Genomic DNA, 27,319 nt, shown 5'->3' on the forward strand with positions numbered 1-27,319 from the left:
AGTATATTAATATGGACAATCTGTCTACCATGAGATACAGGTCAAAAGCAAATTTTTCATTTTTCGTCTTTCAGATACAGAGAAACTGTTTTTTTCTCCCTCTCCTTCCCCCCTAGCAGGCGCCAGTCATTAGTTTGAAGAACTGAACATTGTCGTCTTATACCTACTGTCGTCAGAGAGAGAGAGAGAGAGAGAGAGAGAGAGAGAGAGAGAGAGAGAGAGAGAGAGAGAGAGAGAGAGAGAGCTCACAAAGCTGCCTTTTGAATGGTATAGTTTGAGTCTTTGAGTAATCTTGGCACCCCAGAACAAATCTCCTGCTATTAGAGAGATTCTCTGGTGCTTTTATATACTTTTTAGCCAGTAGTTCTGACAGAAGCGCTCACGACTCAAAAGTGGTTACTAAGTCACATACCGTGCTTTCAGAAAGTATTCACACCCCTTGAATTTTTCCACATTTTGTTGTGTATAACAACCTGAATTTGAAATTGATAACATTGTGATTTTTTTTGTCATTGGCGTCCACACAGTATGCCAAAATATCAAAGTGGAGTTCTTTTTCTTCATTTTTTTACAAATTAATAAAAAATAAAAAAAAGCTGAAATGTCTTGAGTCAATAAGTATTTAACCCCTTTATGGCAAGCCTAAAAAGGTTCAGTAGTTAAAATGTGCCTAACAAAGTCACATAATAAGTTGCATGTTTTTTTTATCATTACATGATCTTTGAATGACTCTCTCATCTCAGTACCCCACACATACAAGTATATGTAAGGTTCCTCAGTCTAGCAGTGAATTTCAAACACAGGTTCAACGACAAAGACCAGGGAGATTTTCAAATCCCTCGCAAAGTTGTTAATCTATTGGTAGATGGGTAAAAATAAAAAAGCTGACATTGAATACCCCTGGTGAAGTTATTATTTACAATATGGATGGAGTATCAATACACCCAGTCACTACAAAGATACAGGTGTCCTTCCTAACTCAGTTGCTGGAGAGAAAGGAAAAGGCTTAGGGATTTCACCATTAGGCCAATTGTTAAAACATGTCATGGCAGTCATAGGAGAAAACTGAGGATGGATCAACAACATTGGATCAACAACATTGGAGTTACTTCACAATACTAACTTAATTAACAGAGTGAAAACAAGGAAGACTGTACATAAAACAAGTATTCCAAAACATGCATCTTGTTTGCAACAGGGCACTAAAGTAACACTGCAAAAGAATTTGGCAAAGCAATTCCCTTTTGTTCTGAATATAAAGTGTTATGTTTGGGGCAAATCCAATACAGCACATTACTGAGTAAACACTCTCCATTTTGTCAACCATAGTGGGGCTGAATCATGTTATGGGTATGCTTGTAATTGTTAAGGACTGGGGAGTTTTTCCAGTATGAAAAAAAAGGAACGGAGCAAGTCACAGGCAAAATCCTAAAGGAAAACCTGCTTCAGTCTGCTTTCCACAATAACCTAAAACACAAGGACAAATCTACACTGGAGTTGCTCATCAAGAAGACTGAATGTTCCTGAGTTCTGACTCAAATCTGCTTGAAAATCTGTCAAGTCTTGAAAATTTGACAGAGCTAGATATTTTTGTTCAAGAATAATGAGCAAATATTGTACAATCAAGGTGTGCAAAGCTCGTAGAGACCTACCCAGAAAGACTTACAGCTGAAATCACTGCCAAAGATGATTCTAACATGTATTGACTCAGGGGTGTGAATACTTATGTAAATGAGATATTTCGGTACATTTGCAAACATAAAAAAATTATGGGGTATGGTGTGTAGTAAATGGGTGAGATAAATATTTTTATTTTTAAATCAGACTGTAACACAGCAAAATGTGGAATAAGTCAAGTGGTATGAATACTTTCTGAAGGGACACTTTGTGCAGATACAGTAGGGCAAAAAAAGTATTTAGTCAGCCACCAATTGTGCAAGTTCTCCCACTTAAAAAGATGAGAGAGGCCTGTAATTTTCATCATAGGTACACATGACAGACAAAATGAGAAATAAAAATCCAGAAAATCACATTGTAGGATTTTAAATTAATGTATTTGCAAATTATGGTGGAAAATAAGTATTTGGTCAATAACAAAAGTTTCTCAATACTTTGTTAAATACCCTTTGTTGGCAATGACAGAGGTCAAACATTTTCTGTAAGTCTTCACAAGGTTTTCACACACTGTTGCTGGTATTTTGGCCCATTCCTCCATGCAGATCTCCTCTAGAGCAGTGATGTTTTGGGGCTGTTGCTGGGCAACACAGACTTTCAACTCCCTCCAAAGATTTTCTATGGGGTTGATATCTGGAGACTGGCTAGGCCACTCCAGGACCTTGAAATGCTTCTTATGAATCCACTCCTTTGTTGCCCGGGCGGTGTGGTTGGGATCATTGTCATGCTGAAAGACCCAGCCACGTTTCATCTTCAATGCCCTTGCTGATGGAAGGAGGTTTTCACTCAAAATCTCATGATACATGGCCCCATTCATTCTTTCCTTTACACGGATCAGTCGTCCTGGTCCCTTTGCAGAAAAACAGCCCCAAAGCATGATGTTTCCAACCCCATGCTTCACAGTAGGTATGGTGTTCTTTGGATGCAACTCAGCATTCTTTGTCCTCCAAACACGACGAGTTGAGTTTTTACCAAAAAGTTATATTATGGTTTCATCTTGCCATATGATATTCTCCCAATCTTCTTCTGGATCATCCAAATGTTCTCTAGCAAACTTCAGACGTGCCTGGACATGTACTGGCTTAAGCAGGGGGACACGTCTGGCACTGCAGGATTTGAGTCCCTGGCGGCGTAGTGTGTTACTGATGGTAGGCTTTGTTACTTTGGTCCCAGCTCTCTGCAGGTCATTCACTAGGTCCCCCCATGTGGTTCTGGGATTTTTGCTCACCGTTCTTGTGATCATTTTGACCCCACGGGGTGAGATCTTGCGTGGAGCCCCAGATCGAGGGAGATTATCAGTGGTCTTGTATGTCTTCCATAATCCTAATAATTGCTTCCACAGTTGACTTCTTCAAACCAAGCTGCTTACCTATTGCAGATTCAGACTTCCCAGCCTGGTGCAGGTCTACAATTTTGTTTCTGGTGTCCTTTGACAGCTCTTTGGTCTTGGCCATAGTGGAATTTGGAGTGTGACTGTTTGAGGTTGTGGACAGGTGTATTTTATACTGATAACAAGTTCAAACAGGTGCCATTAATACAGGTAACGAGTGGAGGACAGAGGAGCCTCAAAGAAGAAGTTACAGGTCTGTGAGAGCCAGAAATCTTGCTTGTTTGTAGGTGACCAAATACTTATTTTCCACCATAATTTGCAAATAAATTCATTAAAAATCCTACAATGTGATTTTCAGGATTTTTTTTCTCATTTTGTCTGTCATAGTTGAAGTGTACCTATGATGGAAATTACAGGCCTCTCTCATATTTTTAAGTGGGAGAACCTGCACAATTGGTGGCTGACCCCTCCTGTCTCAGCCTCCAGTATTTATGCTGCAGTAGTTTATGTGTCGGGGGGCTGGGGTCAGTTTGTTATATCTGGAGTACTTCTCCTGTCCTATTCGGTGTCCTGTGTGAATCTAAGTGTGCGTTCTCTAATTCTCTCCTTCTCTCTTTCTTTCTCTCTCTCGGAGGACCTGAGCCCTAGGACCATGCCCCAGGACTACCTGACATGATGACTCCTTGCTGTCCCCAGTCCACCTGGCCATGCTGCTGTTCCAGTTTCAACTGACCTGAGCCCTAGGACCATGCCCCAGGACTACCTGACATGATGACTCCTTGCTGTCCCCAGTCTACCTGGCCATGCTGCTGCTCCAGTTTCAACTTCCACCTGACTGTGCTGCTGCTCTAGTTTCAACTGTTCTGCCTTATTATTATTCGACCATGCTGGTCATTTATGAACATTGAACATCTTGACCATGTTCTGTTATAATCTCCACCCGGCACAGCCAGAAGAGGACTGGCCACCCCACATAGCCTGGTTCCTCTCTAGGTTTCTTCCTAGGTATTGGCCTTTCTAGGGAGTTTTTCCTAGCCACCGTGCTTCTCCACCTGCATTGCTTGCTGTTTGGGGTTTTAGGCTGGGTTTCTGTACAGCACTTTGAGATATCAGCTGATGTACGAAGGGCTATATAAATAAATTTGATTTGATTTGATTTGATTTGACTAAATACTTTTTTGCCAAACTGAATGTTCGCCACATCATTGCTCTGTGTCTCCCTCTGCTGTGTCCATTGAGCCGCTGGGCCCGCCATGCAACCTCATTGGATAACACCGGACAGGCCTCTTGCTTGCTGACTCTCAAATGAGAGGGGTTGAAGCTCATTGGCTCAAACTCTAATTAATAGGGGGCTGGTCAACGTGGAGGGCATGTGTGTAGGTTTAAAAAATACTTTCTTAGTCGCCAAGGTACCGGAGCATGTCTTTAATATCTGTCATAAGAGACTAGCATATGAGGGCATAACATTGATGTTATTCTATTCTCAAATCATCGGCCAACACCTCATTCATTACTGACTGCATGCCATAGTCGCGGCTGAAGGACCAATAGGACTTTCCCATGAAGTCATCCATGCACCAGGGGATATCAGTAGACCAACACTACCACAGCTCTTCTCTCCACATCACATCAGTGCTGTGTTGTTGATGATGTCTGTGGCTTGGAATTATCCTGGGACATGGACATGTTTTGATAATCACGGCTGTACATTCCGATCGTTCTTTTCCATAAAAAAAGAGCAAGTTAAGGATTAGAATGTAGTCTCTCTATCATACTCTCTGAAAATTGTCCAGCTCTTTAAATCAGAATGTCAGAATTCCCCTGCCTTTGTAGGTGTATGACTACAGAACCACATCTAACATCCCACCTCTCTCTACCACATTTTTATCTCACCTAACAATACTACTTACTGGTAGGCCTATATTATTTTTTTCCAGGACAAAGGATCCTTTTTGCTTTCTTTGATGGGAGTTTTGCTGCATCTTGGCTGGCCTGACTCAGTTCAACCCTGCATAGTTAGGTTGTGTTTTGGAGAGGGGTGAGGATGAAAAGGGCCACGGACAGAACAATGGAGCACCTGCACAATAATGAGCCCTCAGACTGAACACACATGCAGCTGGCTTGGCTGAGGAGTCACTCACGCACGCAATAAAAATGAGCATACATTACTATAATACAAATCCTAACATAAAAACATGGTAGTAAAAAAATTGTTTTACAAAATATGTGAAGTGGATGCTAGTTGGACATGATGGAGCTAAAGCACTTTTAACCATATGGACACACACACACACACACACACACTTATGGCTGGCTCTCTTTAAAGTGGTCAGAGATTATCCTCCACCACACCTTACATCGCCCTGGATGGAATTCCCCCTCTCACACCCACCCACACCAACGTGTCATTCTTCCCCTGTGTCGTATACCGGTATCTTCACAAAGGAAGAAACTATTTGTCTTTGGGTGTCCGGGCCATTTAATGGAGAGAGAGAGAGAAAGAGATAGAGATGGCCTGAGTAGGTTCATTCACACGTGTTGTCAGTGTCACTATCACTACCAGCTATCAGCTTTCTATCGTCACTTGAATGTGGGACAGAAACTATGTTCAGTTCAACGGTGAACAAAAGAAAGTCTGTTTACTCTCTGCTTCTACTTTTAACTCTGCCAGCGAGTGTGAGAGAAAGTAGTACGCAGCTAGCTAGGACATTAGTCATCAAGAATGTCTTTCCCTTTTAAAGGAAGAAAAAAAATCCCATCATCCAGAATACTAGACTTTGAGTGGCTAAATTTAATCTGGCTGGTCAACAACAAGATTTCCAGACCTGTGGATATCATGGATCATATTGAAGGAATGAGGGGGCCAGAGGGGTGAGAGGGAGGTAGGGGTGAGGGGGAATGGAGCAGCTCCCAGGCTCCATAGCGGCTCAGTGTCACAGAGATTGAATCAATCCCCCCTATTCAAACCTCCCCCTTGTCTAAGTACACTGTAAAAAAATATCCGTAATTTTACTGGAGAGACAACTGAGGACTGCCATGTGCCAAACTTTGTTTTCAGAAATGTTTTTGCCTTGAAAGTTGAACACCTCTGTGGTAAATAATTTAGGGTATACATTTTATGACGGTTACTGGACATACAGTGCATTCAGAAAGTACTCAGACCCCTTCACCTTTTCCACATTTTGTTACCTTACAGCCTTATTCTAAAATGGATTCAATAATCCCCCCCCCCCATTAATCTACACATAATACTCCGAAATGACAGAGTGGAAACAGGTTTAGACATTTTTGCAGAAAATATAAAATATAAGCTGAAATACCTTATTTACATAAGTATTCAGACCATTTGCCATGAGACTCGAAATTGAGCTCAGATTCATCCTGTTTCCATGGATCATCCTTGAGATGCTTCTACAACTTGATTGGAGTCCACCTGTGGTAAATTCAATTGATTGGACATGATATGGAAAGGCACACACCTGTCTATATAAGGTCCCACAGTTGAGAGTGCATGTCAGAGCAAAAACCAAGCCATGAGGTCGAAGGAATTGTCCGTAGAGCTCCGAGACAGGATTGTGTCGAGGCACAGATCTGGGGAAAGGTACTAAAAAATGTCTGCAGCATTGAAGATCCCCAACAACACAGTGGCCTCCATCATTCTTAAATGGAAGAATTTTGGAACCACCAAGACTCTTCCTGGTTCTGGCCGCCCGGCCAAACTGAGCAATCAGGGGAGAAGGGCCTTGGTCAGGGAGGTGACCAAGAACTAAATGGTCACTCTGATAGAGCTCCAGAGTTCCTCTGTGGAGATGGGAGAACTTTCCAGAAGGACAACCATCTCTGCAGCACTCCACCAATCATGCATTTTTGGTAGAGTGGCCAGACAGAAGCCACTCCTCAATAAAAGACATATGACAGCCCGCTTGGAATTGCCCAAAAGGTACCTAAAGGACTCTGGTCTAATGAAACCAAGATTGAACTCTTGGCCTGAATGCCAATTGTCACGTCTGGAGGAAACCTGACAACATCCCTATGGTGAAGCAAGGTGGTGGCAGCATTATGCTGTGAAGATGTCTTACAGCAGCAGGGACTGGGAGACTAGTCAGGATCCAGGGAAAGATGAACGGAGCAATGTACAGAGAGATACTTGATGAAAACCTACTCCAGAGGGCTCAGGACCTCAGACTGGAGCAAAGGTTCACCTTCCGACAACGCAGGAGTGACGTAGGGACAGGTCTACGAATTTCCTTGAGTGGCCTAGCCAGAGCCTAGACTTGAACTCGATCGAACATCTCTAGAGAGACCAGAAAATAGCTGTGGAGCGACGCTCCCCATCCAACCTGACAGAGCTTGAAAGGATTTGCAGAGAAGAATGGGATAAAATCCACAAATACAGGTGTGCAAAGCTTGTAGTGTCATAACCAAGAAGACCCAAGGCTGTAATCACTGCCAAAGTTGCTTCAACAAAGTATTGAGTAAAGGGTCTGAATATTTAAATGTGATAGTTCACATTTTGCAAATTGTTTCTAAAAACCTGTTTTTTCTTTTCCAGTATGGGGAATTGTGTGTAGATTGATGAGGAAAACCTGCTTTTTAATACATTTTCTAACAAGGCTGTATCGTAACAAAATGTGGAAAATATCAAGGGATCTGAATACTTTCCGAATGCACTGTATCGTTAATTATATTTTAGGATAACGTTATAGCTCCATCCTCGTTGATGGAAGATTAGCTGCCTGATGATGTGCTGTAGCTAGCTAACGTTAGTTCAATACAAAGCTGTGCCTTGAAATTAAAATGTACTGTAGCTAAACATACATTTTTTATTTCCAGCAGCTATTGTAAAAATGTATCATATAACCTAGCTCTGTAATATAATTGTGTTATTGCCTGGACTGTTAGCTAACTACCTGTCGTTAGTTAATTAAGTTTTGGTGCCTTCTTGAAATTCTCAAAGTTGAACACCTCCACCATAAACAATTTCACTGGCAAGCTATATACGCTAGCTATATAATAGATGTGCTTGATATCATACGTTTGTTGCTGCTGGTGTGTTAGCTAAGTTAGCTAATGTTACTGTTACGTAGCTAGTTAACTGGCTACAGCCAGGGTCCGATGGTAAATGCTGTCACTTGGCAGTGAATTAACATTGGACTAGCTATTTTAACTACTGTAACTTAGCTTAAAGTTCTGGTCTGGGTATCTCAAAAGCATCGTATCACTAAGATCATCTTAATTCCATTCAAACTAAAATACTACCTTAGGGTTACTAACGTTATGCTTTTGGGAAACCTAGCCCTGGCTATTATGAATCTCAAGGCCCAGCTCTGTAATGAGTGAATGAACAGACTCCCGTATGAGGACATCATGAATTTTCTAGCTGTCTAATGTGGTGAAAGGATGCTGTACTGCCAGCTAAATTAGTAGTTTGTTAGCTCACTCGCTCGTTCAGATTAACTTGGCTAATGTCAGCTAGCTATTTAGGTATGATAACAGGGTAGCGCATGTCAGTTCAGATAGTAGGACCCATGATTGTCATGGCAAAGAAAGGCTCTTTTATTGTGTCCTTCAGATATCACAAACAGTTGGATATCACTCAAATAGCACCTGTTCACCTATGTGACAAGAACTGCATTTCTGTTGGGTTTTTCACAACATTTTCCTGTGTGTATCAAGAATGGTGCACCACACAAAAGACTTCCAGCCAACTTGACACAACTGTGGGAAGCATTGGATTCAACATGGACCAGCATCCCTGTGGAAAGCTTTTGACACATTGTAGAGTCCATGCCCCGACTAAATGTATATACAGCATATAGAGTATGCTGTATTTCTAATTATGCTGTGACCTATATATAGATACCAGATTGATTGCTGTCATTGACAGTTTTGTATGGTGCACATTATAAATATAAGTCCAGGTGTGAATTCTACATATTGAAGAATTTTAATGATCTTATCATGCGCTCAAATGTTACTTAATCAATAAACTGAACGTCTACCATCGTTCATGCTTTGTTTTTGTTATTTTGTGATGTGTTCTATCCATAGGACCAACGGCTGTCCCCAAGCCCTCCAGCCAGTTTCGTCAGAGCCTCCTCCAACATTAAGAGCAGGTCCCAGTTCCCCATCCAGTGCGGTGTTCACAATTCCTTGCCACAAATTACTCTAACCACACTCTTGCAATGGAAGAAAAGAAGAGACCAGGTAAATCACTAAGAAGAGAGATGGTTTGTATTGTCACTGATGATCTACTTAGCAAAGAGACCAGGCACGGAAGACAAAAGCTTGGCAAGTTGCTAAAGAGATCCTAGAGAATTATCCCAGCTCTTTCCAAGACAGAAGTGGAAAGAGTGTCATTGGAACGGGATACGGTTCACTCCTTGTACAGATGGAAAACGGAAATCAAGAACTCCTTGAGGCTGACCTCTGCACCAACAAAGAGGCAAGCAGGGAGTGAAGATGGGGTGAAAATGGTGGGAGAAGGAAGTCAAAATGTTCAGATCGTTATGGATGCGTGGAGTGGCAGGCAACAGCACATCTGACACGCTGATCCTCAACACAGGGGCCCCTCAGGGGTGCATGCTTAGTCCTCTCCTGTACTCCCTGTTCACCCATGACTGTGTGGACAAGCACAACTCCAACACCATCATTAAGTTTGCTGACAACACAAGTGGTAGGCCTGATCACCGACAACAATGAGCCTATAGGGAGGAGTTCAGAGACCTGGCAGTGTGGTGCCAGGACAACTACCTCTCCCACAACATGAGCAAGACAAAGGAGCTAATCGTAGACTACAGGAAAAGGAGGGGCCGAGCACACACCCATTCACATTGACGGGGCTGTAGTGGAGCGGGTCGAGAGTTTCAAGTTCCTTGGTGTCCACATCACCAACAAACAATCATGGTCCAAAAAAACAAAAACAATGGTGAAGAGGGCACGACAACACCTTTTCCTCCTCGGAAGACTGAAAAGATTTGGCATGGGTCCCCAGATGCTCAAAGGTTATATTTCTGCGCCATCGAGAGCATCTTGACCAGTTGCATCACCGCCTGGTATAGGATCTACTCGTCATCCGACCGTAAGGATCTACAGAGGGTAGTGTGTACTGCCCAGTGCATCATTGGGGCCAAGCTTCCTGACATCCAGGACCTACACTTCCTAGAAGGCCAGCAACCCAGAGTTGCCTCTACACTGTTGACGTTGAGACGGGTGTTTTGCGGGTACTATTTAATGAAGCTGCCAGTTGAGAACTTGTTAGGCGTCTATTTCTCAAATGTACTTGTCCTCTTGCTCAGATGTGCATGCAACATCTTTTGTCTCCTGAGGGGGAATAGGTTTTGACGTGCTCGCTTCAGGACTGTCATGGTGTGCTTGGACCATGTTAGTTTGTTGGTGCTGTGGACACCAAGGAACTTGAAGCTCTCAACCTGCTCCACTGCAGCCGCATCGTGATAAATTCAAATGTAATTTGACTCTCACGGAAGAACTGATTGAAAAGAAAACAGAGCTGAAGAATGCATACAAAAACATTTGCATCCAGTGTATTGCAATTAACATGGAAAGCAGTGTGAACACATGGAGGAGTGGCCCTACCTGTTCGAGGCAGCCCATCTCTCCGATCACACAAACACCCTCCATGGCATAGCTGGCTGAGGAAATCTCAAGAAAAGGAAAGAGCATCAAGGACTTCCTTGAAACAAAATATGGTGACAGAGTTATGCGAAGACACAGTAAAACTGATATCCTGCATTGCAGAATACTTAAAGGAAAGTCCAGAGGAACTTTTATTTCAAAATGTTTTTTTATTTGTTATATCTTTGTCCACGTAATTGATCACATTTTTTAATTTTCTTGGTCTTTTGCCTTTTAGTTACTGCATTGAACTGAGATTGAACAGAATATCCCAAGCACCCCCTGCATCAACATCATGTGTTTGTAGTGTGAGTTGTTTTCAACTATTTAAAGTAGAACACTGACCATAGTTGACTTTTCACTCCCATTCATTCCAATTTATTCTTATTCACGCCCATCACTTGTACAGAATGAAATCGCCAACACATTTTTGGGACACTGAAGCATCTTTTTCCTTTTGTCTCTATACTTCAAAAGTTTATATTTTAAATGATACAATGACTACAGAGGTTAAAGTGCACATTTTCAGCTTTAATTTGAGGGTATTTTCATCCATATCAGGTTAACTGTTTAGAAATTACAGCACCCAAATTCATAGCATATGAATGATTACATCAAGCTTTTGACTCTATAAAGGTACATTGTAATGATGAGAGGTTAGCATGTCTTGGGGGTATGATATTTGTGCGTCTGTCTCTGACTTTCTTACTCATCATTATTATCGATTCATTCAAGTTTATCCATAATCATGGTAGCATCCACATTAATGTAGAAGTGTTTAGAAACATATTCTATTCTTATTTACAATAACATGACTCCAAAAGGACAGTGTTATTCACCATGAATTTCTGTTGGGCACAAAATAATCTGAAACACAGCCAAAACAAACAGTTATTTTACCTGCTTTTTATTCTAGAAGTTTCCTGGGGATCAAACCAGAACGGGGGTCAAAGGCCGAGATGAAGGGGAAAAAACAGCATCACATTCCTCCCAAATTGGAAGACAGGTGTGTTGAATTTATCTCTGAACTGATCAATTAGCTCATTTGGTCAGGTGTTGTGACTAGTTGGCGCAAAATCCTGCATTACCTGTGGCACTCCAAGAACAGGAATGCATACCCCTGGTCACTACCATCATGGGACTTTAATTAATTGTTTTATTCTGTGTTATAGCATTTAACTCACATAATGCAATCACTCATTACTATGAATTTGAAAATACTTGTTAACTTGTTCTCTCTTTCACCAATAAAGACAACATCAATGTGTACTTTTGGTCAAGGATTTATTAAGGTTTACACATTGCTATTGTACATGAACTATTTCTAATATTGAATGTATTTGTTGTATTGAGGAATCTATTGTTTGTTCTTTTGCAACAAATTTTTTCTTTTTTTCTTCTAACTACTTATTCTGAATGGTAATTGAAAAATGTCTTTAAAATAATAGTTTCGGTAAATTTACAAAGCCTACATTTGCAATTTTTCTACATTTTCATTAGATAGATAGACAGAGGAAAATAAGAAAAAGGAATTTTGTGTATATACGTACATGGAGGGAGCACTATTTCAACAACATTTCCAAATATCTGTGTCTCCTGAGTGGCGCAGTGGTCTAAGGCACTGCATCTCAGTGCAAGAGGCATCACTGCAGTCCCTGGTTTGAATCCAGGCTGCATCACATCTGGCCGTGATTGGTTGTCCCATAGGGCGGCACACAATTGGCCATAAATAAGAATTTGTTCTTAAATGACTTGTCTAGTTAAATAAAGGTTAAATTAATATACATACAGAAAATCTACTGGCAAAGAATTAACAGTATATTTTCCACTATTTTATGGACAGTTCCTTCAAAGAAATGACAGAAAATACTGTATAAACACAGTGACTGTCCATTAATAGACAGATATTTGAATAAATATGTAAAAAATACAAATAAAAAGTATTCCCTTTAATCTATTACAGGGAATGTCCGTAAAAATAAAAAATAAACATGTTTTTTTAACAGATTTATACAAATATCAGCTCCATCTATTAACGGACACTCTGTGTTTATACAGTATTTTCTGTCATTTCTTTGAAGGAACTGTCCATAAAATAATGGAAATTGTAACAGTAATTTTTGGTCAGTAAATGCTTTGTTTTTATATGGATGTTTTTGTTTTTACAGTGTATGTGGCATAGGGGACTATCAGCTCTTTCATAGCCATGGCCAGTGCTGCCCCTCCTGAAGGAAAGGTCAGGGGGCTCCTCTGGTTTGTGGAGGTGATCCCTACCCTGGCTATAGCTGGGCTAGGCTAGCCACTGAATGACGTACAAACGTGAGCTTTGTGGCCCTGAGTGTACCTTAGTGCTCTGGAAGAAAGGAGGTCAAGATGGTGGAAGGAGGGGGTGAGAGGATGAAGGGGGAGGAGGTGATGGTTTAGGAGCTAAGGGGGCTGAGGGGGGGTGGGGTAGGTTTAGTGACAAGGCTCTAGTTGTTTTCCTAAAGAGGGAACAACTTTAACGTTGTTGACTTGCTGTGTCAACCTCCCCCCACGTGTTAACCTGGAGTGTAGCATATTTTGTTGTTTTTGTTTCATCCATAAACAGAGTAGAAGAAGGGGGTGTACGGAGGGAGCACAGTTAGTACAATCACTTAGAGTGATGGGTTAATGAACTTTCTGCTCATTAGTCGCTTGCAAATATGTTGTCATGTCTTCAAAGTCCTTCTACACCGCTTTACTCCCCCTATGAGTGTGTGCTGGTGGCTCCTAGTGCAGGTCGCTCCAAAGGTCACAATGTCACCCTGCGTTGGAGGGTGAGGTAAACAGGGGAACAATAAGCCTTGAGGTTGATCCTAAGACACCGACTGTTTCTTAATGTCCGTAGTCTTAAGAAGAAATGGTACGTTTATTTAAAGGGTATCTAAAGTACATAAGTCCACTACACAGCTACACAGCTAACAAGCCCCAATATTACAGCAAACCTAAGAACAATCTGTTGTGTACTAAGCTCAGAACTGCTCTATATGGTGATCCTGAGATCAAACACAATGGTGAAAGAAATAGGAATGGTAACTGGATTTTCACTGGAACACATCTGTTGAAAGTCTGCCGAAAAGCCAAAGCTGAGAAAGTATAGTATGTTTCAAACAGCCAAGGCAACTTCACCAACATAAAACTTGTATAATATGAAATAATATAGAAATGTTTTTTAACACCTAGTTTAAGTGTTTAGTTGAGCGGTTCCTCCTTCGCAGTCCCAAACATGCTATTCACCCAACAGGCCAGTGTCAGGCGTAGCTATCTAGCGTATCCACTTGGCACATATAAATGGTTACATTTCAACCAATTATCTCCAACAATGTTTTTGGGAATGTTTTGAACAGTTTGTGCTTCTGTGTGTTTTGCTCATGTTGTACAAGGAGATCATACATAAACTCTCAACACGTTGGCAAATGTGTTGGCTCATTCTGTTTACACAAGGTAATGACACATAGCTACTTCTGTCATTATGGAAACCTTAACCTCTGGCTCTGATAAACAGCAACAGTCAGATAAGGCTCTTTCAGGGGAACCTGCTGGCTATGATGTAATAAGGCCATGTGGCTACACGCTGCTTCATCTAGGCTCTCTCAGATCTCTGCTGTTTCCCAACGAGACCAGCCCAAACCACCGTCATCACAACAATGACAGGGAAGCCTCAGGAATTAACCTGGTACAGTGTGACTGTCTCTATCAGCCGTATTACCTTCAGCAAATAATGGACAGCTAGGTACAGCTAGTACTGTTCTGACAGACAGTAGCTTATACTGTATGTTAAGCAGTTAGTCTGTTCCCCACTTCAGCAAAGGATGAGGAATAGGGCAGCTACTGTAGTAAGCAAGAGGCACAGTCCTGACACTAACAGTAAGATGTTTTACGTATAAAGCAGTATAGATGGAAATTGCTTTTGATATTCCTTTGTTTTGTACATTCTGTTTTGTTGTGTACCCCTCCCACTACTTTTCATACCTAGCGGCTGATGAATGTTGAGTGCCTGAAAGGACTCACTAAAATGATTTTGACCACAACACTGGAGAATAGGATAATGATGCGGAATAAGCATTTATTTTAAAGTTACAAAATATTTTAAGAAAACATATTTCACTTTACATAAACTGTACAGATGACATTGATATGACTAAATGATTCTGAAACAGGAACTAAAAATATATTTTTATTAAATAGAAAAACGGGAAAAAAAAAATAGAATTAAAGATGAAAAATGAAGTGTCCACATGTGTATTGTACAAAATAGATAGAGAAAGGAAATAATATAACTAAGAAATAGAATCATCATATTGTACCCTGATACGTAGATTAGGCCTCTTATGATCAAACAGCATTGTACACAGAAAGTAACGTGATGGCCTCGCCATCTAATTATAATAATAAGCTCAAATAATATTGGCCTCTTTGGTTCCATTAACAGGTCAAATAAAATTTGTACAAAGAAAATACAATTTACTTCTAGAAAAATAACTTTCAATGGCAGTTTGTTTATTAACTAATCCCGCAACTTTTCAGTGCAAATGTCATAACAATCATTCGCTTTGGAAAAATGGAAGCGAAAGATCACATTTCAAGTATTTGATAAGAGGAGTTAAAGACTAGGAGAGGAGGAGAAGAAAGATCATTTCAGTCTGGTAGAGTTGTGTAGGTGGGCATGGGTGGGTTACTATACATTGCATAAATTACGTGGCACTTATTTATGACAGGACACTCAGTACCCCTTTGAAGGCATTTCAATATGCAAGTGCTATTAGGAGTGGGAGTGTGCATTTAAAGAGTATAGTCTGCAAGTGCTACACTGCACCATCATGCCCTGTTGGCCCATAACAAGAGTCTCCTCCTCGTCCACTTCGAGGTCCACTTTATCGAAACAAGTAGGGGCAGTGCGGACTCTGTTTTCTCTGGATGAAGTGTGTGTAGTTGTGCACTGTGCACAAAGTTCCATCTTCACCTTTAAACTGAGTGCTCGCCTGCAGTACGGTCACAGACAGGAGGAGAGAACATGTGGTCCAATGTCAACAACAACATGTCAACAACGTTGTTGTTGTGTCATCACCTCACCTGGACAGGAGTGTAGTCCCAGAAAGGCTTTATTCAATAATAAGCGCAGGCTGATACACTTTCTGTAATAATTCCACCGGATCGAATGGGACAGTCATATTGTCTTTGACAGTCTTTATGGAAGTGCTGGTGTTTCTAATTGTATTATCCGATGAATTGTCATTGTCAGTGCTTTTGTTTTGTCAATGTTCTGGTGTGCTTCAGTACTCAGGGAGGGGAAGAAGCCAATGTGCGGTTGGCTGATCCTGGACCTGAAAGCTTCCTTAAAGGTCCAATCCAGCCCTTTTTATCTCAATATCAAATATTTTCTGGATAACAATTAAGTACTTTACTGTGATTGTTTTAATTAAAATTGTCAAAAATAAACAAAAATAACTTCTTAGCGAAAAGCAATTTCTCAAAGAAAAATGTTGCTACGACTGTCTGGGAGTGGTCAGAGTGGTAAGGGGAAACTGAAAACGACCTGTTATTGTCAGAGAGGTTTGGAACTCTTTCTTATTGGTCTATTAACTAATTTAACACCTGTTGATGTCACTAGGCAGGCCAAAACTCCATCCCACCAAAACAGGCTGAAATTTCAGGCGGTCTTTTCAAAAGACTCTAAAAGGGCATTATCATAATTTTCACAGTTTCACAGTATTTTTCCAACCACATAGTGTGGAAATATATATAAAACACGTTTTTGACTGCACTGGGTCAATAAGCGCTTTTCTTTCCATCTTCATCAGAGAAGAGATAAAGTACCATTATTTTTCATCTAAAAATGGCAAACTAGAAAAATAATATAATTTGGTGATCAACCATTCCCTTCTCCTCCCATAACTCTGTTCTTAATATGAAATGGACAGAAACTGGCCTCGCTCAGCCAGATAAATAATCCATTAATACATGTTTGTTTGTACCATATAACTAAATATATAAATATATATATATATTTAGTTATATGGTATATGTGTATAGTACAAAAAGGTCCTTTTGTACAATACTTTTTAACTATAGTCGTTTGATTTGACTTTCAAAGTTCAATGTTTAAAAAAAATCACAGACAGTCTCAGGCACAGCCACACTCTTCCACTATCATATTGGGCACATCTCGTTTTACTATGTTGTACTCATCGTCGAAGTACAGCATAGACATGGTGCTGAGCTTGGTGGGGATACAACAGGAGTTGACCGAGCCGGGGCTCATGCCCCTCATCCGGTACTGGTTGACCACTGCAGTGTGGAACGACGACGCTGACCCCGGTACCCCTGCCATGTACGCCGGGCAGCTCCCCTCACAGTAATTACCGTAGTAACCCGCAGGTGCGATGATCCAGTCGTTCCAGCCAATGAGGCGGAAGTCAATGTAGAACTGCTGTCTGCAGCACAGACCTCCACTGCTCCCATCACACTCCAGGCCCCTCTTCCTGATTCGGTGCTTCCCTTCCACCTGCCGCGCCCGGACCACCAGGAAGGGCCTGTGTGAAGGGTCTGCTGTGTCGACTAAGATAGGAACCACGTTGGACGCCTCACAGCCCTCGCAGTGCACCTCAAGGTCCTGCCGCCGGCCACCCTTACCAAACACGGCCCTCACGGCCTCTGACATGGGGAATGTGTGCCAGCCACTACGCTTAAGGTCCACACGCTTCTCCACCAGGGTCCACCGACCTCCTCCCCCTGGCCCTGTTCCCCCCCCGGCTCCACCTGCAGTCCCAGTCCCTGCCTCCTTGTAGTGGATCTTCACTGTGACTTTTCGTCGAGGCCCTTTCTCGGAGCCGGTGGGCTGCAGCCTGAAGTAGAGCCACAGGTTGGCCTGAGACACGTACAGGTTCTGGTTCCCTTCACTGGAGATGAGGAAGTAGAGGCTGGACTTAGATGCTTGAGATGAAGTCTGCTCATCTGATGGAGAGAAGAAGAGAGGGATGTGGGTTTAGTGATATACTGTATATTATACAGCAGGGTTCCCCAACTATTTGGCCCTACATGTCTTGTGAGCACAAAAAAATATATATATATATATAATTGTTGGACATAAAAGACTGTAAAAACACCAGATATTCAGCTCCAAGTGATTTTAATTTTGGAAATTTGTTCCAAAGTATTCCGACACGCGTAACAATATGATTTTACTGTATACAAATGTAAGCTTGGTTTGAAATTCTTATAGTTTTAAACAAATATTATATTTGTTTGGGCTTGACCATCCGCCCCCTGACCATCCACTCAATCATTTTTTTTGTCCCGCAGCTGAATCTAGTTGATGAACGCTGCTGTACAGTCAAGGGTCAAGAGAATAAACTAACATGATTTTTAAGAGCAAGTTAGAAAAGTTGACACAATTCACAAAGTAAAACACATAGTTTTCCAACTTCTGTCTGTGTGAATGAAAGTAATGTAACACTACATCTGAGTATCATTTGTAAGAGGGAGAAAGAAGTGGACAAACAACAACAAGGTGCATGAAGCAGGTAGCCAGGGAGGGAGCAGTTCAGGTAGCCAGGGAGGGAGCAGTTCAGGTAGCCAGGGAGGGAGCAGTTCAGGTAGCCAGGGCGGGAGCAGTTCAGGTAGCCAGGGAAGGAGCAGTTCAGGTAGCCAGAGAGGGAGCAGTTCAGGTAGCCAGGGAGGGAGCAGTCACTTCTGTCTCTCCTCTCACCACTCTCTTTCTCACACATCACATGCTGTTAGCCCAGTTCCTTATAGGCTGTTTCTCCTGACAGCCCAGTTCTGGGAGCAGGCCCAGTTGGCCTCAGGTCAGATTGTGAAGACTAGCGACAGAGCCAGAGATAGAGGAGAGAAGGGGAATGGAGGAGAAGAGAAGAGGGGGAACAGAGGGGAGGGGGGTGGGACAAGGCGCGGGCCCCGGGGGGTTCATTGAGTTCGCTGAGGGCTGTGTGTGTGTGTGTGTGTGTGTTGTGAGGCACTGCTATGAAAACCCCTGAGCTCCCCGGAGCCTTTGAGACTGACAGCATAAAGACCCGAGTGAGGTATTAGGAGACAGCCGCGCTGCAGCCTGGAATTAAGCGCGTGGCCCTCCTAACCAAAAGCATGATGAGGCAAAAATAAAAGCCATTTACATGACACTGGCCACTTTCTAAAATGAAACAATGAAGAGATTCGAAATGTCTAAGGCATAATGGGGTTTGGGGTTGGCCATATCTTTTTTTAAGCCTAATGATGTCTTCCAAATTACTGTGAAAACCGAGAAGTTTCTGTTAAAGAGTTAGCCAGGATCGTCTTCGGCTGAGCACATGCTGAAGCGGCTAAATTACTTTGTTTGCAAACTGATTAGCGTGAGTTGGTGTCAACAGCTGGCCACCAAAGATGGTCCTTTGTAAAGCGACCCTATGCCTACAGGGTACTCCAGTAACAGTGACTTTAAATTAATGCACGCGCACACACTCACACCCACACACACGCACAGACTCGCATTATCATACACACACACACACACAAACACATACAGTGTAATCAACCATCCCTGTGGCAACAACAAAAGCACAAGGCATATTGATACCGAACCCTCAGGGTGCAGTCTCAAGTATTTAAGAAGAAAAGTATGCATCTGAAGTGTAGATGTAAAGGCATTGATGCAATAACAGTTTTAACCTGATTTAACTGCTGTCATTGCCCAAGGACATGAGTATATATCCTTGCCTCATTTCATATCATGACTTGCTGCTTGCCTCAACAGCTCCCAGTGATCAACAGGGGAGATCCTAGGCCAGGGCGTTTCTCTATCTGTGCCCTGAGTGACACTGTGTGTAAGGCAATGAAGTGCTGGGTGGAGAGAGATGGCAGTCTGAATCTCAAACAACAAAGATACTACAGTCTGGACTGAAGCATTGTCATATTTTTTTTTAAATATGCGGTGGAGTGTATCTGTAGCTTTTCCCCTATATCCCATCAGTGAAAAAAATACAGACATTTTTTAATGACCCATAACTTAGGGTAGCTGATACTGGCCACATTAAACTGGTCGCTGGAGTGGATTGAGAATCATCCTGCTGGAAAACACTTAAACTATTTACCTTTTTCTTTGCTTTTAGAAAATCCCACAAAAACACATAGCCAGTGCTTGAACCAGGCTTTAGGGAGGTGAGTTCAGGAAGGAGGTGAGGTGATGGAGAAGGTTATGGAGGAGACCAGTTAAACAAGGAGGTGTGCTGCCTGGGTTAGTGTGACTGGGGTCAATGTGCTTCTGGGCCAAGCAGGGTTAGGGCAGGGGAAGGGAAGGGAGGGGAGGTGAGGTTGACATCTGGGTGGACCTCTGTCTCTCTGGATGGAGCTAGTGCTGCTGCAGCTACACCTGCCTAAGCGTGTCTCCACCTGTGCCACCAACACAAGGACAGGGTAGGCAGGAAGGTAAGGTAGGCAGGTGGGCAATCAGGCAGAGAGAGAGAGAGAGAGAGAGAGAGAGAGAGAGAGAGGCAGACAGTGTGTGTGCACGCATGTAGCAGGGTGCTATGCTCATTACTCAAAGTCTGTGTCGACAGAGACCAAATGGCGCGGAGCACCGTTGCTCTGACATGAGCCTCGCCTCGCAGTCAGACACACACGCACGGCTCTGACAGGCATCCCTTATGCTGCTGGAGCACAACGCTCAGCTCAGCACTCCAGCAATTCCCACAGAGGGAAATAGGAGAGGAGAGGGGAAAAGAGCAGAACAGGTCAGGGTGAGCCCCAGAGAGCCCCATAAAGCGCCATAGAGCTGGACTTTTGGCCAGTAGTTAGTAAGCTGCTTTGCTGGTAGTGGTGGAGGAGTGAGTTTGAAGTTGTACTTAAAAAGCTTAACTCTTGATGGTTTAATAAAAGCATTGAAAAGCAGTTACACATGGAAAAGCACATGTATAATGATGTATGAGCAAGGGGTGAATCTACAGTTAGTCAGAGCACCTGACATATACTCATACACACACACTTGGATTGAGTGTGATGTGGAAAATGAGCGGCTTCAGACAGGGCATGATTGACGTGTCTTCATGAAAGACCCTGTCCCAGAGTAAACCCAGCAGCCAGCCCTATAGCCCTGAGAGGGATACATCCCAAATGGCACCCTATTCCCTATATAGGGCACTATTTTTTACAGTTTTTTTCAACATTAGTGTACTATTTAGGAAATAGGGTGCCATTTGGCACACAACCCAAGGACTGGGCCAGAGTTAATGACATCCAATAATGAAGTCTTAATTCGTGTCTTGGACCGGAGTCACAGGGAGTTCAACAGGTCCAAGCGGCTATACCAACGACAATCGAGATGCACACATCTCCCCCTGCACTCCGCTCCGCTCCCGTGGTTACGGGACACTGAATCCCTCCGCCAAAGCGAGGGTACGCGAGACTGTGTCATAAGAGACGGGTGGTTGGCACTGTTCCTCACCTGGAACCTTGGCAGCAAGCCTCAGCCTCTGCTCCGCTAGGCGGTCATGAGACTGAATACTGACTGAGAGATAAGAGCTATAGCTGTCTTTTTCTAGAGGACAGCGTCCCACACCATCAACTCTTTTTTTTGCCAGTAACGCTCACCACAAACTCCCATAGGCACCTACCAGCCATCCAGAAATGTCCATCACAAACTCCCATAGGCCCCTACCAGCCATCCAGAAATGTCCATCACAAACTCCCATAGGCCCCTACCAGCCATCCAGAAATGTCTATCACAAACTCCCATAGGCCCCTACCAGCCATCCAGAAATGTCCACCACAAACTCCCCTAGGCCCCTACCAGCCATCCAGAAATGTCCATCACAAACTCCCATAGGCCCCTACCAGCCGTCCAGTAATGTCTACCACAAACTCCCCTAGGCCCCTACCAGCCATCCAGTAATGCGCACCACAAACTCCCATAGGCCCCTACCAGCCATCCAGTAATGCGCACCACAAACTCCCATAGGCCCCTACCAGCCATCCAGTAATGTGCACCACAAACTCCCATAGGTCCCTACCTACACACCTTGATCTTTGACTGTGACATCATTAAAGTCCCTCTGCTTGGGTCCCGGCCTGTGCCTGGGACTGGTCTAGCTGCCTCTTTCCAGGCTGCTCCAGGGGCCTTGTCCCTCTTTCCATGCCCTTGCTGGCAGCCTGGGCTCTGGGGGTGAGTGCCAGCTGGCCTGAAGGCAGAGGGGGTCTAGAGAGCAGGGAGCAAAGCCAGTTCCATGGCACAATGCTGCACAAAGGCTCAAAGGTATCGTGTATAATGGAAAAAAAGCAAAGAGGCCTGGTTGGATGAACCTTTATATGACAAAAGCATTCTTTAGAAAACGGAGATATGGGCACACCATACACCCCCTCCCAACTCCTCCATCTCTCCATCCCCCGAACCCACGACTCAAATGTCTCATGCATTATTCTGAGCGTTTTCTTTTGTTTTCTCATGCTTTTTGTTCTGAATGTTGACATATTGGGTTTAGCAAGAATGCACAGTGCTCTCCCAATAATTGCCTTGCTTTTGTTCCCTTGTCATGAGTGTGCTTACATCATTTCTATTGGAGGGTGACAGCTAGGAACCCATCCAGGCTGATTGTATACTGTGTGCTACAGCGTTGCACTGTGGGACCGGCATCTCACTTTGTTTCTTAATGGTATGCTTTCTCTGCTAAACAAACACTACATCTCAAATATGATGTTCTCACTGCACTAACCTGGCAATTATTGGTTTCAGTTGTTAACAGACAATAGGTGTGTGTGTGTGTGTGTGTGTGTGTGTGTGTGTGTGTGTGTGTGTGTGTGTGTGTGTGTGTGTGTGTGTGTGTGTGTGTGTGTGTGTGTGTGTGTGTGTGTGTGTGTGTGTGTGTGTGTGTGTGTGTGTGTGTGTGTGAAGGGGGAAAGGAGGGGTTTATCTTCGGACCCTTAAGACTTAGCTACATACACATTCTTAGAAAGTTGGATAAATGGCCAATTGAAGGGTTTTTCCCTTAAAATAGAGCTCTATGCCTAAACACGTTTAACTGCTGAAATGGGACTCAGGGTGCTTTACTATTCCCTATACAACACATGGGGGACATTTAAGGTTTCATTCTATAATGAATTGTTGAATGAATGAATGAATGAATGAATGAATGAATGAATGAATGCATGCAAGTTGAATAATGTTATGTGTCATGTTGACTTCGTGAAAGACCGTTGTATGTCAGTTGAATTTTAAGGATATAGTCTTTCTTCAAAAACGGAAAACGAAAATTCAAGGCATTGGCTGTAATAGGCTACACACATCTGGGTTGAGAACTTTACGAAACCCACTAGATCCCATCAGATGAGGCATTCAATCTCGATTATGAGGCAATTATATCGTGATTATGTAGGGTTGTAATCCTGCGCAATTATGACTGTCCTGATGTGAATATTAATTCCTCGAATCCTCGGAGGGGAAATGTGCTATATGCTCCCACTACACCTTTTGAAATTGAGTCATGGCTCAGAAACAGAAAGGGAGAGAAATGAGTTCGATAAATGCTCTGATTATTGATAATTAGGCTACCTGATTCTGCGAAGCTGATTATCTCCGAAGTCTCTTGCCCCTCGTTACTGTAGGCAGCCTGTCCATCAAGGTTAGGGATCTCAACCCTTCCGTCTTCTCGTAGTTTACCTGCGTGAAGCCGCCTCAACGCTGTCACCATTGCCGCTTTCGGGATAGGATGTGTGATGTTGGGTCTTTCTCTCATTTGTAACCTGTTCAAGATGTGCCTCTTAACTGCTTCCAATAAGTCTATATCCACCCGTTCTGACGCCTCCGGCATCCCGCACGAAGCGCACGACTCCTGGGTCACGGTTTGAGTCTCTGCCCCAGTTGTGCCCAAAGTAAAGCAGATGGAAAGGATGCAAGCCATTAAACAAGCCAACGTGAGATTATATCTTTTCATTTTCTCTTTTTGTGACTGGAATTCCCAAGAACGATGGAGAGGAAGAATATTGGTTATTCGATACAGAGAGCAAAGAAAGAGAGTTAGGCTACTTCACAAGTTTAGCATCCTGGTAAATATCCAGCTCTGCGCCAGCGGGAATAGTTTGCACATGGAACTATGATTGATGCACACGTTAGGGTAATCCAAAACAGTCCATGCGGTTTTTGTATTCCAAAGAGGTTGCTGTCAAGAGCTAATAGATTATTCCAGATGTTCTTATTTGCTTCCTCTCGAGCCCTGTAAAGCTTGGGTCCTTTTTGTGAAGCGCACTACAGTTCAGTTCTCATCTAAAGCACAATTCCAGAGGTGTTGGTTCCTTAACCGGATTTCTTGACCGGCGAATCTGAAATGAGCACCGTTTGTAGTAGGCTATCTGAATGGCACTACCGCGTCTGGCATGCCATTTCTTCAAATTTAACAAAACGAATTATTATATTCCATAACCTTTGCAAACCACATTTAGTATCTCACCGGTACGTGGGCTTTGTATCCGTTGATCAGGAGACGAAACGTTTGATGTGAAGTTCCAAATATGACGTTACCTTTACATTCAAATCACTCTTATAAACGCAATTTTAGGAATCCAACTAAATTGCAATCGAATTCATAGCCAACTAATCCCTAGATCACTGTCTTGTTTGTCTACTGGTGAGTTTGAGTAGACTATCCTATGGGTGTGTGTATGCGACGGCTCTGTCTCTGTGTCCTGAAATAGATGCTGTTATCTTTACAATGTTCTCCTTTGCAATCACGACACGGAGCCCACGGCACACGGAAAGTTTTTATACAGGAGTTGAAACCACGTGGGGCGTTCCACCAACAGGGCTCAAGGGATTATACACTGCTGCTAGAACTATCTGGGAGGAAAGCTCCGCGGAGGATGGAGAGAAGACGTTCCTATGGTTACAATAAAAAGTAGTAGAATACGATAGAGAACACATTTTAACCCTACATTATAATTGTACACTTCATTACTTCATAAAAAAATACTGTATTATAGGCCTAAACAGATAGATTGTCATTTTGAATAAATGTGCGGCTATTTCGGCAAGATATCTCATTCTCTAAAATTGGAAGGATTTTATAAATGTTGGTATTATGGTGTCTGAAAAAAACAAACAGATGAAACGAACAAACATAAACATGGACGCACGTATCACAACACAATGTGTTTAAACCATCGGATTTTTGTAAGGTCCTACAAGTTTCGAAAGCCAACGACTTGGTTTTGTATGTAGATAACTCAGGATAGGCAAATCACTTGACTGCAATGGGATACCACTCATAATGCAATGTTCATACTGAAAGGCGCGTGCTTTCTGTGCGCTTTTACGCATGAGGAAAAAATGTTATAAACAGCGCCACCTTTTGTTGAAACACTTTCCCTACATTATTAAAGCATGAATCTGAAAGAAATCTGTTATTGTTTTTGAGGAAAGTGCCAACACACCGATCAGAAAACAAAGGATGTCTAAATATATCAACATGTCCCGACATTTATGTAGGTTAGTGGGACAAGTGAACTGGCGCATTAGCCAACATTCAAGCGTGGTCGTGGATTAGGCAACAGTATAGTTACTTTTCCAGGCAGAGGCTTTACTAGACAGTCACATAGAGACATAGGCCTGTGTGTGTTTATCTGTTTCTGTCTCTCTCTCTCTCTCTCTCTGTGTGTGTGTGTGTTTATCTGTTTCTGTCTCTCTCTCTCTCTCTCTCTCTGTGTGTGTGTGTGTGTGTGTGTGTGTGTGTGTGTGTGTGTGTGTGTGTGTGTGTGTGTGTGTGTGTGTGTGTGTGTGTGTGTGTGTGTGTGAGAGAGAGTGTGTGTGAGAGAGAAGGAGAGAAAGAAGGGACAGGGGGTGGTAATAGTAATTTATGTAATTAATAAAGATGAGTTCTAAACCCTATACCACTGCACAAACAGGGTCAAAACAACATGACTCAACGGTGCTTTTGCTTCATAGGCCTAGCATTGTCATGGATTATGCAACAGTATACTTACTTTTCCAGGCTTTGTTAGACAGTCACATAGGGGCACAGGTGTGTGCGTGTGTGTGTGAGAGACACACACACTTCAATGTAGTTTATAGGGTTGATTGAACATTTAAAAATGTTCTTCTCTTCCAATGTACTTTAGATATCACATTTTTGTAAGGTTCTCACAGTGAACGATTCGGTTTAGTGTGTAGGCTTATGGGTCTACATACTTATGACTTATGTGCTTTTACGTATGAGGAAAAATAAAACAAACAGTGCCACCCTTTGTTGAAACATCCACTACACTATTGAGCCATTAATCTGAAAAATCTCTGTTGATTATTTTTGATGACAGTACCAAGACGCTGATCAGAAAGCAAAGGCTGTCTAAAAATGTCAAAATGTCCAGACCTTGATGTAGGTTAGTGGGTCAAGTGAACTGTTGCATTATCCAACGGTCAAGAATGGTTGTGGATTAGGCATAGGGACACAGGCCTGCTTTTGTGTGTGTGTGGCTCCAGTGCTACATGTTTGACACCCATGCTAGACTGATGGAGAAGAGAAGGTGGACCCATAACCTGATTTCCTCCTATAATAACCCTGTAATAACCTCCTAATGCGGCAATGGAGAGACTATTGATTTAACATGTTGTGCTCTCAGTTTTGATATAAGTAATCATAATTGCCAGTGGTAACACGAAAATATTGTATCCCACCTTTTGAATTAGTAATTCTTCAGAAGAAGAACCTTGAGAATATGATGTCAAAAATCTTTGTTAGTACCTGGCGCCATCATGTGGAGTGAGAGCACATTGCATATATATGGAATATATTTTATATTTATCAGTATTTGAATAACAGACACATTAATCAGATCAAATGTACAGAGTGCAATGCATTTTGGTGACTGCAATATCTGTGCAACATAGAGTAAAGCATACAGTGCAAACAAAGACAAAATAGTTCTACGCTTTTTTGGTATGAGTAAAAATAATTACCATTAGTGCCTTTTACGTCTCTGATATTTTAAGTCGAAATTGTGCACAAATATTGCATTTAAAAGCCTGTTACATTAAATTAAGTGCCCTTTAATATAGACCACAAGGAAAATTCCGTAAAACAGATTCTTTTATATGAATAAAGGCTTTTGACCCCTCTGTGCCTTCTCTTCTTTCCTAACACTAATCTGTGAGAACAATATTTTCGGTGAACAAATGCTTCATTTTGTCATTATAATGAGGTTATAATGAGGCAATTATCTCGCTATGGTCTGGCTAGCATGTGAAGTAGCTAGTTATCTATAAAATCTACTAAACAAACTGCACAATCAATTTTGGAGTCTACAATCTCACCATGTTCAACCTGCAGATCGATGTGCCTCACAGAGTGGAGTCTGACATTTGCAATGGCACTATGCAATGCACCCTGGACTGAAGTGGGGCAGACAAATAGGAGAGATGCGTTAGACCCTCTGTTAAATTACAAGTTTCTCGAGGTAGGAATATGATCAGTGGCTCATTCGAGAGAAGACAACCTACCTTGTATGACATCGGGCAATATTGAAATGTATGACACATGTATGATAGACGTTTTCACGAGGTAAAAAGTCGTACTCCTATTAACTTCCAAAGTTCTGTATCCAATCTTCAAGGAAAATAGATTGAAAGGGAAACGTGTAGCTCTCGTAGTCGATACACTATATATTGATAAACAAATGTTCAGAGACACA

The 27,319-nt window shown here is 42.4% G+C and overlaps 1 protein-coding gene across 1 annotated transcript; it reads right to left on the bottom strand.

Moving 5' to 3' along the window:
- Positions 1-14,945: 14,945 nt before the first annotated feature.
- On the bottom strand, positions 14,946-24,373 carry LOC109902831 (inhibin beta B chain-like). Its single transcript, XM_031797400.1, has 2 exons — positions 23,193-24,373; positions 14,946-17,614 (listed from the first exon to the last, which is right to left on the bottom strand). Exons 1-2 carry the CDS (start codon positions 23,572-23,574, stop codon positions 16,785-16,787), a joined length of 1,212 nt encoding a protein of 403 aa, XP_031653260.1. The 5' UTR covers positions 23,575-24,373; the 3' UTR covers positions 14,946-16,784.
- Between the last annotated feature and the right edge of the window lie 2,946 nt (positions 24,374-27,319).

This window comes from Oncorhynchus kisutch, linkage group LG2 (genome assembly GCF_002021735.2).
Source record: "Oncorhynchus kisutch isolate 150728-3 linkage group LG2, Okis_V2, whole genome shotgun sequence".
Taxonomy (NCBI): domain Eukaryota; kingdom Metazoa; phylum Chordata; class Actinopteri; order Salmoniformes; family Salmonidae; genus Oncorhynchus; species Oncorhynchus kisutch.